This window comes from Acomys russatus, chromosome 15 (assembly GCF_903995435.1).
Source record: "Acomys russatus chromosome 15, mAcoRus1.1, whole genome shotgun sequence".
Taxonomy (NCBI): domain Eukaryota; kingdom Metazoa; phylum Chordata; class Mammalia; order Rodentia; family Muridae; genus Acomys; species Acomys russatus.
The window spans coordinates 7,121,127-7,136,616 of record NC_067151.1 but is presented as its reverse complement, the minus strand read 5'-3'; the positions used below and the strand labels follow the sequence as shown (position 1 = coordinate 7,136,616).

The 15,490-nt window shown below is 45.7% G+C and overlaps 1 protein-coding gene across 2 annotated transcripts in view; it reads left to right on the top strand.

The window, feature by feature from the left end:
- Positions 1-15,490, top strand: part of Fndc3b (fibronectin type III domain containing 3B) — a 292,863-nt gene that overhangs the window by 240,585 nt on the left and 36,788 nt on the right. For both annotated transcript variants that reach the window (XM_051156993.1, XM_051156994.1), the window contains exons 14-18: positions 707-793; positions 9,687-9,825; positions 11,521-11,592; positions 13,588-13,706; positions 15,362-15,467. In XM_051156993.1, coding sequence (XP_051012950.1) covers positions 707-793; positions 9,687-9,825; positions 11,521-11,592; positions 13,588-13,706; positions 15,362-15,467 — 523 coding nt within the window. The remainder of the gene's footprint in view (positions 1-706; positions 794-9,686; positions 9,826-11,520; positions 11,593-13,587; positions 13,707-15,361; positions 15,468-15,490) is intronic.

Genomic DNA, 15,490 nt, shown 5'->3' with positions numbered 1-15,490 from the left:
CCTTAGGCGCCCTCCGCCAGCCTGCCTCTTGCCTTCACCTGTGCTCACAGCCCACACCACCACAGGCAGGCCTTCTGTCGTGGGTGGGGTTTCCTTTGTTAAATTGCCCTCTTTAGCTGACATGTAAGCATCTTGTGGACCAGACTGTGTGTCTTTTAGGGGGTGGGGGGTCTCTTGAGCCTGAGGGGAGCTGATGCCCAGAAGGTTGCCTTGGAGGAGGGAGGGAGGGAGGGAGGGTAGAGAACACTATGGAGTGAATTCAGTGTGTTCACCCAGAAAGGTAAGGTCCACCCTTAAAGGAGTATTTCCATCCCCATCCAACCTGTCCTTTCTCCCTCAGCCAGAAGAGGCACTATGAACTCAGGACCCTTGCCTCTCCGCTGTCGCACAGCTCTGTTGGAATGTGTCAGCTTCCCAGTCAACAGGCTTTGCTCGTGACAGTTTTATTGTTAAATAAAAATATTGAAAGTGCTTACTACTTTGTCACAGAGCAGTTGACCAGAGTCAGGCTAAACTGCAGTGTGACGAGTGACACCAGCATTGCAGCTTGAGTGCCGTGCAAGGCATCGTGGACCCTCGATACATGCCTGCCAGACTCCTGGCTCTCTTGGGAAAAGCAGAACCCCAGTAGAAAGCCCTGGGTCCTTAGGAATGTGAGGCCCAGACTTTATGATTCTGATGCCTCTTTCTGGCTTTGCCTTTTCAGGATAACCATTTCTACCCAAAATACACTGGAGAGGACTTAGCCTGCACTGTGAAGAATCTGAAAAGAAGCACACAGTATAAGTTCAGGGTGAGTCTTGCCATGTGAGCGCTTATGCCCACACTTCCATATCTTTCCGCCTTTCAAGTGGCGTCTGCAGACTATAAAGATGCTAAAACGGACAGCACTTTCAAGTACCCGCCGTAGTTTATAGGCAGAAGGGCATGTAAGAAGATGCTGTAATGGGTTGCCTTACAGCAAGGGCCAGTGCCCCGCTGGCAAGGCCCTAAGCTGATGCCCTGGGTCCCTGCTCTCACTGCCCGCTGGCAAGGCCCTAAGCTGATGCCCTGCGTCCCTGCTCTCACTGCCCATTGGCAAGGCCCTAAGCTGATGCCCTGTGTCCCTGCTCTCACTGTCCGCTGGCAAGGCCCTAAGCTGATGCCCTGTGTCCCTGCTCTCACTGCCCCGCTGGCAAGGCCCTAAGCTGATGCCCTGTGTCCCTGCTCTCACTGCCCGCTGGCAAGGCCCTAAGCTGATGCCCTGCGTCCCTGCTCTCACTGGTGACTCACTGCTCTGCTGTGCTCCTTCTCATCCCATGCTCTGGCTTTCTTTGCCTGCTTCTATTTTATTCTTAGGCCAGTGATTCTCAGCCTTCCTAATGCCGCCACCCTTTAGTGCAGTTCGTCATGTTGTGGCGACCTCGAACCATAAAATTAGTTTCAGTGCTACTTCATAACTATAATTTTGCTACTGTTATGAATTAAAAAATATCTGGGTTTTCTGGTGGTCTTAGGCGACCCCTTCTGAATGTGTCGTTTGATCTCCAAGGAGTCACACTGAGAACCGCTGGCTTTGTTTATGAACAGCCCTTACTAAGGATCTCTGTCGCAGCTACACAAGTGAAAGCTACTGCTTTGCATAGCTCTCTCAGTGCCACCTGCTGTGTCGCCATGGGCCCCATGCGTGGCACCCTGCTTCTTCATGCGCCCTGTGGGCTCTCTGCCCTCCCTTATCTAATTTCAGGGTGAAGTAATTTAATTTGGCACTTAGTCTCGCCAGCATTTGTCAAATTATCAAGCAGAATGTTGTGACTGACTATTTCAGGAATATAATTGTTTTCTGGTTTGCTAAAAATACTGCTCTTGGCTCCCAGAGCATAGCTGTATTGCTGCTGTTCTCCACAAGGTGGCGCTGTCTGACTCCTCCAAATGTAGTTTTTTTTTTTTTTTTTTTTTTTTTTTTTTTTTTTTTTTGAGGTTATTTTTTTTTTTTTTTTTAATTTATTCTTGTTACATCTCAATGTTTATCCCATCCCTTGTATCCTCCCATTCCTCCCCCCCCATTTTTCCCATTATTCCCCTCCCCTATGACTGTTCCTGAGGGGGATTACGTCCCCCTATATATCTCATAGGGTATCAAGTCTCTTCTTGGCTACTTGCTGTCCTTCCTCTGAGTGCCACCAGGTCTCCCCCTCCAGGGGACATGGTCAAATGTGAGGCACCAGAGTATGTGAGAAAGTCGTATCACACTCTCCACTCAACTGTGGAGAATATTCTGACCATTGGCTAGATCTGGGAAGGGGTTTAAAGTTTACCTCCTGTATTGTCCTTGGCTGGTGCCTTAGTTTGAGCGGGACCCCTGGGCCCAAGTCTGCCTATCATATTGTTCTACTTGTAGATTTCTAGGACCCTCTGGATTCTTTTATTTTGCTGTTCTCCCATGCGTCTCTCATTTAGAGTCCCAATAGGATGCCTTCCCCTCTGTCCCAGTTTCCTGGTAAGTGAAGGCTTTCGTGGGACATGCCCCTTGGGCTAGTATGCAGATATAAGTGAGTATATACCATTTGATTCTTCTGCTTCTGGGTTAACTCACTCATTATGATCATTTCTAGCTCAATCCATTTATCCACAAATTTCGGGAATTCCTTGTTTTTAATAGCTGAGTAGTATTCCATAGTGTATATGTACCACAGTTTCTTTATCCACTCTTCTACTGAGGACACTTAGGCTGTTTCCATGTTCTGGCTATTATGAATAAGGCTGCTATGAACATGGTTGAGCAAATTTTCTTGTTGTGTGCTGGAGCATCTTCTGGGTATATTCAAGGAGTGGAATAGCTGGGTCTTGAGGAAGCCCTATTCCCATTTTTCTGAGATAGCACCAGATAGATTTCCAAAGTGGCTGTACTAGTTTGCATTCCCACAGCAATGAAGGAGTGTTCCTCTCTCCCCACATCCTCGCCAGCATGTGGTGTCGCTTGAATTTTTGATCTTAGCCATTCTGATGGGTGTAAGATGGAATCTCAGAGTTGTTTTGATTTGCATTTCCCTGATGACTAAGGAGGTTGAGCATTTCTTTAAGTGTTTCTCAGCCATTTGATACTCCTCTGTTGAGAATTCTCTGTTTAGTTCCAAGCCCCATTTCTCAATTGGGTTATTCGGTTTGGTGGTGTTTAATTTCTTGAGTTCTTTATATATTTTGGATATTAGACCTTTGTCAGATGTAGGGTTGGTGAAGATTTTTTCCCAGTCTGTAGGCTGTCGCTTTGTTCTCTTGACAGTGTCTCCTGCCTTACAGAAGCTTCTCAGCCTCATGAGGTCCCATTTATTAATGGTTGACATTAAGGCCTGGGCCGTTGGTGTTCTGTTCAGGAAGTTGTCTCCTGTGCCAATATGTTCCAGGCTCTTTCCCACTTTTTCTTCTAAGTGAGTTAGTGTCTCTGGTTTTATGTTGAGGTCTTTAATCCACTTGGATTTGAGTTTTGTGCAAGGTGACAAATATGGGTCCAGTTTCATTTTTTTACACATAGACCTCCAGTTAGACCAGCACCATTTGTTGAAGATGCTATCCTTTTTCCATTGAATGGATTTGGCTTCTTTGTCAAAAATCAAGTGACCATATGTGTGTGGATTCATATCTGGGTCTTCGATTCGATTCCACTGATCAACCAGCCTGTTTGCTGTGCCAGTACCCATGCTGTTTTAAGTACTATTGCTTTATAGTACAGTTTGAGATCAGGTATGGAGATTCCTCCGGAGCATCTTTTATTGTACAAGATTGTTTTAGCTATTCTGGGTTTTTTGTTTTTCCATATGAAGTTCAGAATTGAACTTTCAATGTCTTTAAAAAATTGTGTAGTTATTTTGATAGGGATTGCATTGAATCTATAGATTGCTTTTGGTAGGATGGCCATTTTTACTATGTTAATTCTCCCGATCCATGAGCAAGGAAGATCACGCCATCTTCTCAGGTCATCTTCAATCTCTTTCTTCAGAGTTTTGAAATTTTTTTCATACAAGTCCTTCACTTGCTTAGTTAGGGTAACTCCTAGATATTTTATATTGCTTGTGGCTAATGTGAAGGGTGTGGTTTTCCTAATTTCTTCCTCTGCAAGCTTGTCATTTGTGTATAGGAAGGCTACAGACTTTTTTGAGTTAATTTTGTATCCAGCCAATTTGCTGAAGGTGTTTATCAGCTTTAGGAGTTCTCTGGTGGAGTTTTGAGGGTCACTTATGTACACTATCATATCATCTGCAAAGAGGGATAATTTGACTTCCTCCTTTCCCATTTGGATCCCCTTGATCTCCTTTTGTTGTCTTATTGCTCTGGCTAGAACTTCGAGTACTATATTGAAGAGATATGGAGAGAGTGGGCAGCCTTGCCTTGTTCCCGATTTGAGAGGAATTTCCTTGAGTATCTCACCATTTACTTTGATTTTGGCTATTGGCTTGCTGTATATAGCCTTTATTATGTTGAGGAAAGTGCCTTGTATCCCCGATCTCTCTAAAACTTTAAACATGAATGGGTGTTGAATTTTATCAAATGCTTTCTCTGCATCCAAGGAGATAATCATGTGGTTTTTTATTTTCAGTTTGTTTATATGATGGATTACATTGATGGATTTCCGTATATTAAACCATCCCTGCATGCCTGGAATGAAGCCTACTTGGTCATGATGAATGATATCTTTGATGTGCTCCTGTATTCGTTTTGCAAGTATTTTATTTAGTATTTTGCATCTATGTTCATAAGAGAAATTGGTCTGAAATTCTCTTTCTTTGTTGAGTCTTTGTGAGGTTTAGGTATCAATGAGACTATGGCCTCATAGAATGAATTTGGTAATTTTCCATCCATTTCTATCTTTTGGAGTAGCTTGAAGAGTATCGGTATTAGCTCGCCCTTAAAGGTCTGGTAGAATTCTGCACTGAAACCATCTGGCCCTGGGCTTTTTTTGGTTGGGAGACCATCGATGATTGCTTCTATTTCTGTCGGGGAAATGGGACTATTTAACTTGTTTATCTGTTCTTCACTCAACTTTGGCAAGTGAACTTGATCAAGAAAATCGTCCATTTCCCTTAGATTTTCAAATTTTGTGGCGTATATGCCTTCAAAGTAGGATCTTATGATTCTTTGAATTTCTTCAGTGTCTGTTGTTATGTCTCCCTTTTCATTTCTGATTTTGTTGATTTCAATACTGTCTCTCTGCCTTTTAGTTAGTTTGGCTAATGGTCTGTCTATCTTGTTGATTTTCTCAAAGAACCAGCTTTTGGTTTTGTTGATTCTTTGGACTGTTTTCTTAGTTTCTAATTTGTTAATTTCAGCCCTGAGTTTGATAATTTCCAGGCGTCTACTCCTCTTGGGTGTTTCTGCTTCTTTTTTTTCTAGGGCTTCCAGTTGTGTTGTTAAGATGCTTATGTGCGATGTTTCCAATTTCTTTTTAAAGGCACTTAGTGCTATGAATTTTCCTCTTAGCACTGCTTTCAATGTATCCCACAAATTTGGGTATGTTGTTTCTTCATTTTCATTGAATTTCAGAAACTCCTTGATTTCTTTCTTTATTTCTTCCCTGACCCAGGTGTCATTTAGCAGAGAGTTGTTTAGTTTCCACAAACGTGTAGGCTTTTGTTATTTCTGTTGTTGTTGAATTGCAGCCTAAGAGCATGGTGATCTGATAGGATACAAGGTATTATTTCAATCCTCTTGTATCTGTTGAGGCTTGCTTTGTGACCTACGATGTGATCAATTTTGGAGAAGGTTCCATGGGGTGCAGAGAAGAAGGTGTATTCTTTCTTGTTTGGGTGAAAGGTTCTATAGATATCTGTTAGATCCATTTGACCCATGGCATTGGTTAATGATGTTATTTCTCGGCTTAGTTTCTGTTTCAATGACTTATCCTTCAGTGAGAGTGGGGTGTTGAAGTCTCCCACTATTATTGTGTGGGGATCGATGTGTGGTTTAAGCTTTTTTAGGAGATCTTTTACATATGTGGGTGCCCTTGTATTGGGAGCATAGATGTTCAGAATTGTGATGTCATCTTGGTTGACTTTACCTTTGATAAGTATGAAGTGTCCTTCCTCATCCCTTTTGATTAATTTTGGTTGAAAGTCTATTTTGTTCGATACTAAAATGGCTACCCCTGCTTGCTTCTTGTGACCATTTGCTTGGAATATTTTTTTCCAACCTTTTACCCTGAGGTAATGCCTTTCATTATGGGTGAGATGTGTTTCTTGGATGCAGAAGAATGTTGGGTCTTGTTTATGTACCCATTCGGTTAGTCTGTGTCTTTTTATTGGAGAATTGAGGCCATTGATGTTGAGAGATATTAATGACCAGTGACTGTTAAGAGTCTTAATTTTGATGTTGTTTCCAGTCGAGCGTTTGTGTAGTTGTGTTTTTGCCATGGGATAGTTATCTATTTCCTGGGTAGTTTTGGTTGTAGCTTGACCCTTTGGGATGGAGTTTTCCTTCTAGTACCTTCTGTAAAGCTGGGTTTGTGGATAGGTACTGTTTGAATTTGTTTTTGTCATGGAATATTTTGTTTTCTCCATCAATGGTTATTGATAATTTTGCTGGGTAAAGTAGTCTGGCCTGGCATCTGTGTTCTCTTAGGGTTTGCAGGATCTCTGTCCAGGACCTTCTGGCTTTTATGGTCTCTGCTGAGAAGTCAGGTGTAATTCTGATAGGTTTACCATTAAATGTTATTTGGCCCTTTTCCCTTGCAGCTTTTAATATTTTTTCTTTGTTCTGCATGTTTTGTGTTTTGATTATTATGTGGCGGGCAGTTTTTCTTTTCTGGTCAATTCTATTTGGTGTTCTGTAGGCCTCTTGTATGTTTATAGGCATCTCTTTCTTTAGATTGGGGAAATTTTCTTCTATGATTTTGTTGAGAATAGTTTCTGGGCCCTGGAGTCTGATGTCTTCTCTTTCTTCAATGCCTATTATCCGCAAATTTCTTCTTTTCATGGTGTCCTTAATTTCTTGGATGTTTTGTGTCAGGAGTTTTCCAGATTTGGCATTTTCTTTAATGGTTGATTCAATATCTGTGATTGTATCTTCTAGCCCTGAGATTCGTTCTTCCATCTCTTGGATTCTGTTAGAAAAGCTCACCTCTGTGTTGCTCGCCTTCTTCTCTGAGGTCTCACGTTCTCGTTTTTCTTCTGTCTGTGTGTTTATCATTGAATCCATTTTCATTTTCAGATCTTGAACTGATTTTTTGATTTCTTTCATCTGATTTTTTGTATATTCCTGAGTTTCTTCCATTGCCTCTTTATAGGTCTTCAGAGCTTGAACCGTTTTAGCTATTTCTTTCATCTGGTTGTTTGCATTTTCCTGCAATTTTTCCAGTTCCACTCTATGTGCTTCTTTTATGTCTCTCACCTGTTTGTCTGCGTCTTCCTGCATTTGATTACGAATTTTATTTGTTTCCTCCATTATCATCCTCATTACTAAGGATTTGAGGTCATTTTCTTGTATTTCCGTTGTATTTGAGTTCTCTGGGTGGTTTTCTTTGGGATAGCTGGAAACTGGAGACGCCATGTTGTTTTGGGGTTTTTTGCGTATGCTTTTTCGTTGTCCTTTAGACATCTTGCCGTCTTTGTTTTTGTTGGGTAGCTTCCAGAGTTGAATGGAGGGTGTCTGATGATAGATTCACTTGTTTTCTTACGATTTCCCTAGGCTGCGAGCTCAAAGCTTCACTGGTGTGGATGTTAGGAGGTTAGCCCTGTTGTTCTGGTCTCTCACAGCCAGTGATCCTCAGTCCCTCTCTGCTGTGGATCCTGCAATTGTTCTGGGTCTCTGAATGAGCGTTGGGTCAGGCCAAGGTATCCACAGCCTTCTGTGTTCCCTGCCAAGTCCAGCCAGGAGCACTGGGACCGAACCACGGGCAGAACTCAGCTAGATTCTCAGGGCCAGAACCGTCTGCCAAGCTCAGCTAGGGATTTTGGGCCCAAAATGCACACAGGGCCCAGCCAGAATTTTTGGGCTGGGACTACGCACCAAGCTCCACTAGGGCCTTTTGGCCCAAAGTGTGTGCTGTGGTCAGTTATTGACTCAGGGCCCGAACTGACCACCAATCTCAGCCAGGAATTCTGGATTCAAACTGTACACTGTGTCCAACCAGAGTCTTAGAGCTGGTGGAACCGAGAGCTCTGTCCAGCCTGTGCCACAGCAGGAGAACTGCGGCTGCTCTGAGTTAGCGCCAGTAGTGGAACAAGTGCTCCACCCGGACTGTGTCACCGCAGGGGAGCTGCCGCTGAGCTGAGGTGGTGCCTAGGATGGAACCGAGCACGTCACCAAGCCTGCGCCACAGCAGGAGAACTGCGGCTGCTCTGAGTTAGCACCAGTGGTGGGACAAGTGCTCCGCCCAGACTGTGTCCCCGCAGGGGAGCTGCCGCTGAGCTGAGGTGGTGCCTAGGATGGAACCGAGCACGTCACCAAGCCTGCGCCACAGCAGGAGAACTGCGGCTGCTCTGAGTTAGCGCCAGTGGTGGGACAAGTGCTCCGCCCAGACTGTGTCCCCGCAGGGGAGCTGCCGCTGAGCTGAGGTGGTGCCTAGGATGGAACCGAGCACGTCACCAAGCCTGCGCCACAGCAGGAGAACTGCGGCTGCTCTGAGTTAGCGCCTGTGGTGAAACCAAGTGCTCCGCCCAGACTGTGTCACCGCAGGGGAGCTGCCGCTGAGCTGAGGTAGTGCCTAGTGTGGAGCAGCGTGCTCAACTACGCCTGCGCCACAGCAGGGGAGCTATGGCCACGCTGAGTTAGTGCCTCAGGCAGAATTGTTTGCTGGGCCGGGCCAATACCCGGGACTCTGGGGCCGAACTGTCCGCCGAGTCCAATCTGGGTCCAAAGGCTCCACGCGACCCAAATCCTGCCCCGAGTCCCCTCTCCCGCAGCAATTCCCACCAGCCACCACACCAATCGCCTCCACCGGAAGGCTATGAGCTGCAAACCTCAGCCGCCGCTGCTGGTGCCGCTGGTGCTGCCGCCTCTACCGCTGCCGCTCCGATCAGAGAAAAACCACGCTCCTCCCGTGTGCAGGGGCACGCAGGTCCTCCGCACCCTGGTCCCTCCGAACCGTGGAGCACTCCCGCTGCCGTGATGTTCGGACCTCGGTGTTCCTGGCTCAGAAATCTGTGCAATTCCCTGAATTGTTCACTGGAGCCTCCAAACGCGGTCCACACTGCTCGCCGCCATCTTGGATCCTCTCTAGTTTTCATCTAGTTTATCCCTGTTTTCTTCTCATCAATGAACACAGAATCAATGGAAACATACTGATTTTACATATACTGCCAGTGCAGCCTCCTCCTCCTCCTCCTCCTCCTCCTCCTCCTCCTCCTCCTCCTCCTCCTCCTCCTCCTTCATTGAAACACAATATTACTCTCTATTCCAGGATTGCCTGGGACTTGCTGCATATGCTGGGATGGTCTCAAACTCACCGCAATCCTAGGCTTGTATTTCTTCTTGTAAGATAAACAAATATATTTAGCTGAAACTTACCTTATGGTCTTATTTTTAATTGTTAATAACCAAATGTAAGCAAAGTAAGTGATCACAACCCCTTAAAGCAACAGTGTGAAGAAAGGACACACGTGACAGGGTGGTTATGTGTCCGTCTGTACGGATCTGACCTTGCAATGTTACAAAGTCACTGTCGACTTAATCGCTCCCTAACTAACGTGTGCTCTGTTTCCTCGGTTGTACTACAGCTGACTGCTTCTAATATGGAAGGGAAGAGCTGCCCAAGTGAAGTGCTAGTTTGTACAACCAGTCCTGACAGACCTGGGCCTCCGACCAGACCCCTCATTAAAGGACCAGTTACATCTCACGGCTTCAGTGTCAAGTGGGGTACGTCTCCTGGTCTGCTACTGCTGTTTCTCTTTTGACTGAATTTAATTCCAGTAGTGGCAAACCAAGCAGTGTCCTCTGTGAGGGCTTTGTGCATTTGTTATACATGTGTGAGGAGCAAGCAGCCTGAGGATTTTAGACTTTCAGAGTTTAGTGGACAATTGTAAGAATATCTCATTTATTTTGTAATTTTTGTGTATTACATTTCCTCCTTTATTTTAGATGCATTGTTATTTTGAGTTTGAGTTTACGATTAGATCATTCATTTTTTAATGGCTTACTTTTAAAATTTTAATGACATTTAGTAGACAGTATTTTAAAATTAACATTGAGGTTGGGTTTTAAAGTTAGATATGTAATCCTAAATAGATTTTTTTAACATGCAAAGTGTTTAAGTTGCAATAAAGTAGGGGAGCTTTGGCTTTTGTGCTGTTTTTTGTGGCCCTGCCCTGAGCTGCAGGGTTTTTACATGGGGCCTTAGGTCACCTGGGAGGACGTTGATGTTCAGCCCCCTGTGCAGGCCATTTCAGGGAAATACGTATTACTGTGCCTTTACATGTAAAGTTGTTAAGACCTGTGTGCTCTGCACTAATGTCATGTAAGAATGCGTATAAATAGCAAGTGAAAGGTAGAACAGAGAAGTTTAGAGTTGTAAAGGTAATGTATGTGGGATGCAGTTTAAAGCCTGGGTTGTGGCTGGAAACCAAGCTCAAGCACACTGCATCAAGTCGTCAAAGAGTTCTGAGGCCTGTTTCCCTGGCGGGCATAGTTAAGAGAAAGTGGGGGAGTCTCGGCCGCTTATGGGTCCTTCCGGCAGCCTGCCTCCCGGGAGACCCCTGAGTCCGTCCTTGTCTCTTCAGCTCTATGCTGTATCTGTCCTTACAGTTATTGTTGTAAATGATACCACCGAAGTATCTATGGCTCTGCAGAGACCTGGGAAAGTTAATTTCCTGTGTCCACGTGTCCTCGGAAAGTCCCCTTCCTGTGCAGAGGCGGCAGGCTGCTGGCAGGCATGAGTTCTTCACAGTTTGGCAAAATGATTCTGCCTGGTGTTTTTATACTCACAAAACAAAGCTCTTACAGGCAGAAATGTCTGTGGCCCACTTTTGCACAGTGGCATAGGGGCACAGTAGGTGGCATAGGGGCACAGTAGGTGGCGTAGGGGCTCAGTAGTAGACAGAGCCCTCCCTCCCCCAAGCTGCCTGGTGCACATAGTGTGGCTTCCAGTTCACAAGGCTGTGAGGCTTACTTGGGAGAAAAGTGAGGTGGGGTCAATTTATCCCATTCCAACACTTTATTTATTTTGTCAATGTGTTTTTCTCTACCCTTCTCTCATTTTTTCAAAATAATCTAGTTGCTTATAAAATAGATGAAGTGAAAATAGTAAACAAGATAAATACCTGAATATTTCAACTTTGCACAAAAATCACCAGTTCTTAAAAGAGCCGCTGCAGAATTTCCCAGTATAATGTCGTTTTTTATGGAAACTATTGCATTTGTCAGGTTCTGTGCATGTTTCACTAAATAAATGCAACTCTTGCATTTCAACACCCTTAAATAGCAGCCTGACAAACTGACACTTTCTTGATGTTGGGAACACGTAAGGGGCTGTATAGCAGATGTTGCTTTGCACTCTGCAGTGATGTCCCCTGTCACCCCGAGCCCCGTCCTCGCTAACGTTTGCCTGCTCTTCAGATGCTCCACGGGACAACGGTGGCTCAGAAATCCTGAAGTACCTGCTGGAGATCACAGAAGGAACTTCTGAAGGTGACACTTTGGAACCTCTTTCGCACCGTGCATGCTGTCCTGAGTCCCCACCCTGACGTAGCCACGCCCTTTATAGTAGCGGCAGCAGGCGGCCACCACTTCCAACGATGGAGCTGGTGGTGTGGCCAAGCCAACCAAGCATTGGCCTGTCTGTCTGTCTGTCGGTCGGTCTGACTATTTATTGCTCCTCCCTTCCCCACCCTCCCTCCCTCCCTTTTCCTCCCTCTCACTGGACTTTGATCTTCAGTTAGGTCTCTCTTAAGCTCCCTCAACAAGCTCTCTACACCAGACTGTACCCTGAGTACAGTTTTTCTCTTTCAGACACCACAGTTCATTTTGCTTTTGAAGTGCCCATTTTTGACATGTTGGGGTTTTTGTTGTTGTTGTTGTTTTGTTTTGTTTGGGTGGTTTGTTTTTTGGTTTTTTTGTGGTTTTTTTTCTTCTATTTTCTATGTCAATTTTGAAACCATGGTCACTCATTAATAGGGTCTTTAAACTTGAGGCGGTCTCCTCTAACCTGCCGCTCTTTCTCTGGAAATCATAAGCAGCATGTCAGGAGCAGTTTGCCTGGCATCCTTCCCAAGCCCAGTGACAGCCACATCATAGTGTGGCCAGGAACAAGGGTCAGACTTTCAGAACACATTGGTCTCCGTTGTGACTCCTCAGTTAGAGCTCTCATCAGTAGTGGCACTGCAAGGTCTAAAGTGGGGCCACGGGGCTTGCCACCAGGTCTAGTGGTCTGAGTTCAATTCCTGAAACCCATGTGAAAACGGATGGAGAGAGCCAACACTGCAAAGTGGTCCTCCGATCGCCCCGTGTGTGCTGTGGCATACATGAATGTGCACGTGCACCCTCAGCACACACGCAGCAGAGTGCTGTAAGAAGTGAGCACATTCTAAAAAAAACTCACTGGGCTTTAGTAGAAAAAAGTACAGTCATCAAAACTTTAAAGCATAGCCTACTTTTACTAATATGGCTGCTGCAATAGTTACCCTCTTTTTTAAAAAGTGTGCATCATATGGCAAAAGAGAGAGTTGCTGGGAGCAAGTGGTGATGGTCTTTGTTTTGGCTTTTGCTCTGTACGCCACAACCACCTGGAGTTGGGTGTTTTGTCTTCGTGCTTTTGTATAGGCTGAAAATAGAATTCTTTGAGATGGGCACAACTAAAGGGCTTAGTTAGTGTTTAAGTTAAGGCTAGGGATGAAATTAGCACCGCCCTGGTGCTTACTGAGGAGGTGTAAGTCCACTTTGAGACGTCCTGGCTCTCCCAGGTCCTGAGGCAATGCAAGAGTAAGCACTATTTTACATTATAACTTGGCCAGTAAATGGGTGTAATTCTTAGACTTATTTCATCTGTCATTGTCCTGGTTGTATACGGTGTCTGCCCATAATACAAGCACTGCTGTCTGCGTTCCCAGGTCCTGTGGAGCTATAACCTAACTGACCCAGTAAGGCGCAGAGCCACATATCAGCATAACGGACAGTTGACGGGATCTGTGGAAGTCACTTTGTAACTAGGACTAGGAAAAGGCTTATGTGCAGTGGTCACGTGGAAACTGCATTAGTGGGAACAAAGCAGAGACAGTATCCCTGCAGCCTGGTGACCAAGCCAGCAGTGGTGGCTTCTCCACAGCAGGCACATCCTGAAGACAGCAGGCCTTTACCAAGAGATCTTGGTCTGTCAAGGGACAGTGTGACTCCCTGCCACCCTTAGCAGCACCCAGACTTTCCAGAAGCCTGTGCTGTGTGCACTGCACCTGCAACAGCTGGCCCTGTGGCGGCCTCACCACGGCATCGCACAGCTGCTCAACACCCTCCTCCTATGCCAACCCATGCTGTGTGGCTCCCACATCCCACCCTCATAGTCAGCGGTGTATCAGTGGTTACGCCAGGTTTCTGTGGAAGCCACCTGGTGTGTTTGCCTCAGATGTTTCTAAATGGGGGCTGCGTGTGCTGTTACAAAAGGCTTAAACTTACACACATCTCATCTTACAGCCAGTCAGTGGGAAGTGGCCTACAGTGGATCAGCTACGGAGTATGTCTTTACCCACTTGAAACCAGGCACTTTGTACAAACTGCGTGCGTGCTGCATCAGTACCGGTGGGCACAGTCAGGTTGGTTCATCAGTGCGTGACATGCCAGCCGGCCTCTCGAGCTGATCGGGAAGTGCCGTGTTGCTAGCAGAAGAACGTGTTGCAGTTTTCAATGTATCTTGTCAAGGCAGCCTGCCTTAGTATCACATCTGGAGATGAAAAATCGTCATTTGATTTATACTAACAGGGCAGAAGCGATAGGCCCAAATCATACTCTGCAGCATCCTGACGTGTTTATGTTACTTGTCACTGACTCATCCCATAGACGACTTTGATATTGTTACATGTGGGAGAGGAAATTGGTTAGGATATGCGCTAACTAACTAAGGGAGACGTCAGTCATTTCAAGGAGGGAAAAGATAAGACCTGCATGGGTGTGCTGGCATGCTAGCACAACTCTGAAGGTCCTTTGCTGCCACCTGCTGGGAGACTATTGTAAAAACAGTCTAACTTCTGCAGTTGACTAACCCCCCAGTGTAGGGTCTGCAGGCAGCAGCCATGGCTTCTCTATTGACTACAGACCAGCTGGGTTGCATGTCAGGAGACCCAGTTTCTACCACACACAGTGCTCCCAGGCTCAGTTTATCTAATAAATGCATGGAAAGTACTCTAGAAGAAGAGTCTGGTGTCATGTTGACAGCATGAGAGAGGCATGGTGATGCAAGTGTTCTCACTGTAGATTACGTGAAGCCATTAATGATGAGGAGAGCGAGCTCGGGATGGTACCTAGTGACCCAGTAGCAGATCGATTATTAAATATAATGCTTGCAGTTTCTAACATTTTCCAAAATTTTACGCATGTACACACATAGTCTGCCCATGTGTATCATAGCAGTTCCTTACTGTGCAGTGTTAAGTCTAGACAAACACACACACACACACACACACACACACACACACACACAATAGTCCAGTTACAGTCTTACACAGTTCCAGGGGCCGCCGGAATGTCTCCTTTTGGAGTATATCCAGACCATGGCTGTAGAGCATCCTTGGTACCTCCCATGAGGGGTGTGCAAGGCAGTGTATGCATTAACTGAAGGCATACGGGCCATTTCCTGCACATCGCTGCTCTGGAAGGACTGGGGCTGTCAGGCTCCACCTTGTTAAGGTGGTCAACTTTCACACCAGCAGCCTCGCACACTCAGATCCCACAGAAAGGAGGCCTAGTTACTTTAGCACTGCCGGAGCCTCTGTAAGAGTGAGGCTTGGTGGACAGATGCTCCCTTTACCTGCCGTTCTGCTGTTTCTGTGGCTGGCTGGCCATTCAGCGTATCATGCTTACTGTTGTGATCCAGCTGTTGTTTTGTGTGCTCCCCCATTCTTGTGAAGGGTCTTTCTCATGTTGCCATAAAGGAAAATAAGTGTACTTAGAGCGGACAGTTCTCGGCTCTAATAACTCGACCTCAGAGAGAGCCGTTCCTGTTATAACAGACATTGTATGCAGCAGGAACCCACACATATCAATACAGGTCTGACGTCAGAGAGAGCCCACACTTACATATGCAGACAGGCATGGAACCTCCTGAAGAGCTTAGGACGCAACAGGCACACATAGCTAGTGTGTAACTCCCTTTTGGTCCCATTTACAGTTGTGGGATAGACTTAGCCTGGTAGATAAGGTGTGAGCACTTCACAGTAACTAAGCAACGGTCTCTCCGGTGTTTCTCCTACAGTGTTCTGAAAGTCTCCCTGTTCGCACACTAAGCCTTGCGCCAGGTCAGTGCCGACCACCGAGGGTTTTGGGTAGACCAAAGCACAAAGAAGTCCACTTAGAGTGGGGTGAGTGAACAAATCTTCATGTT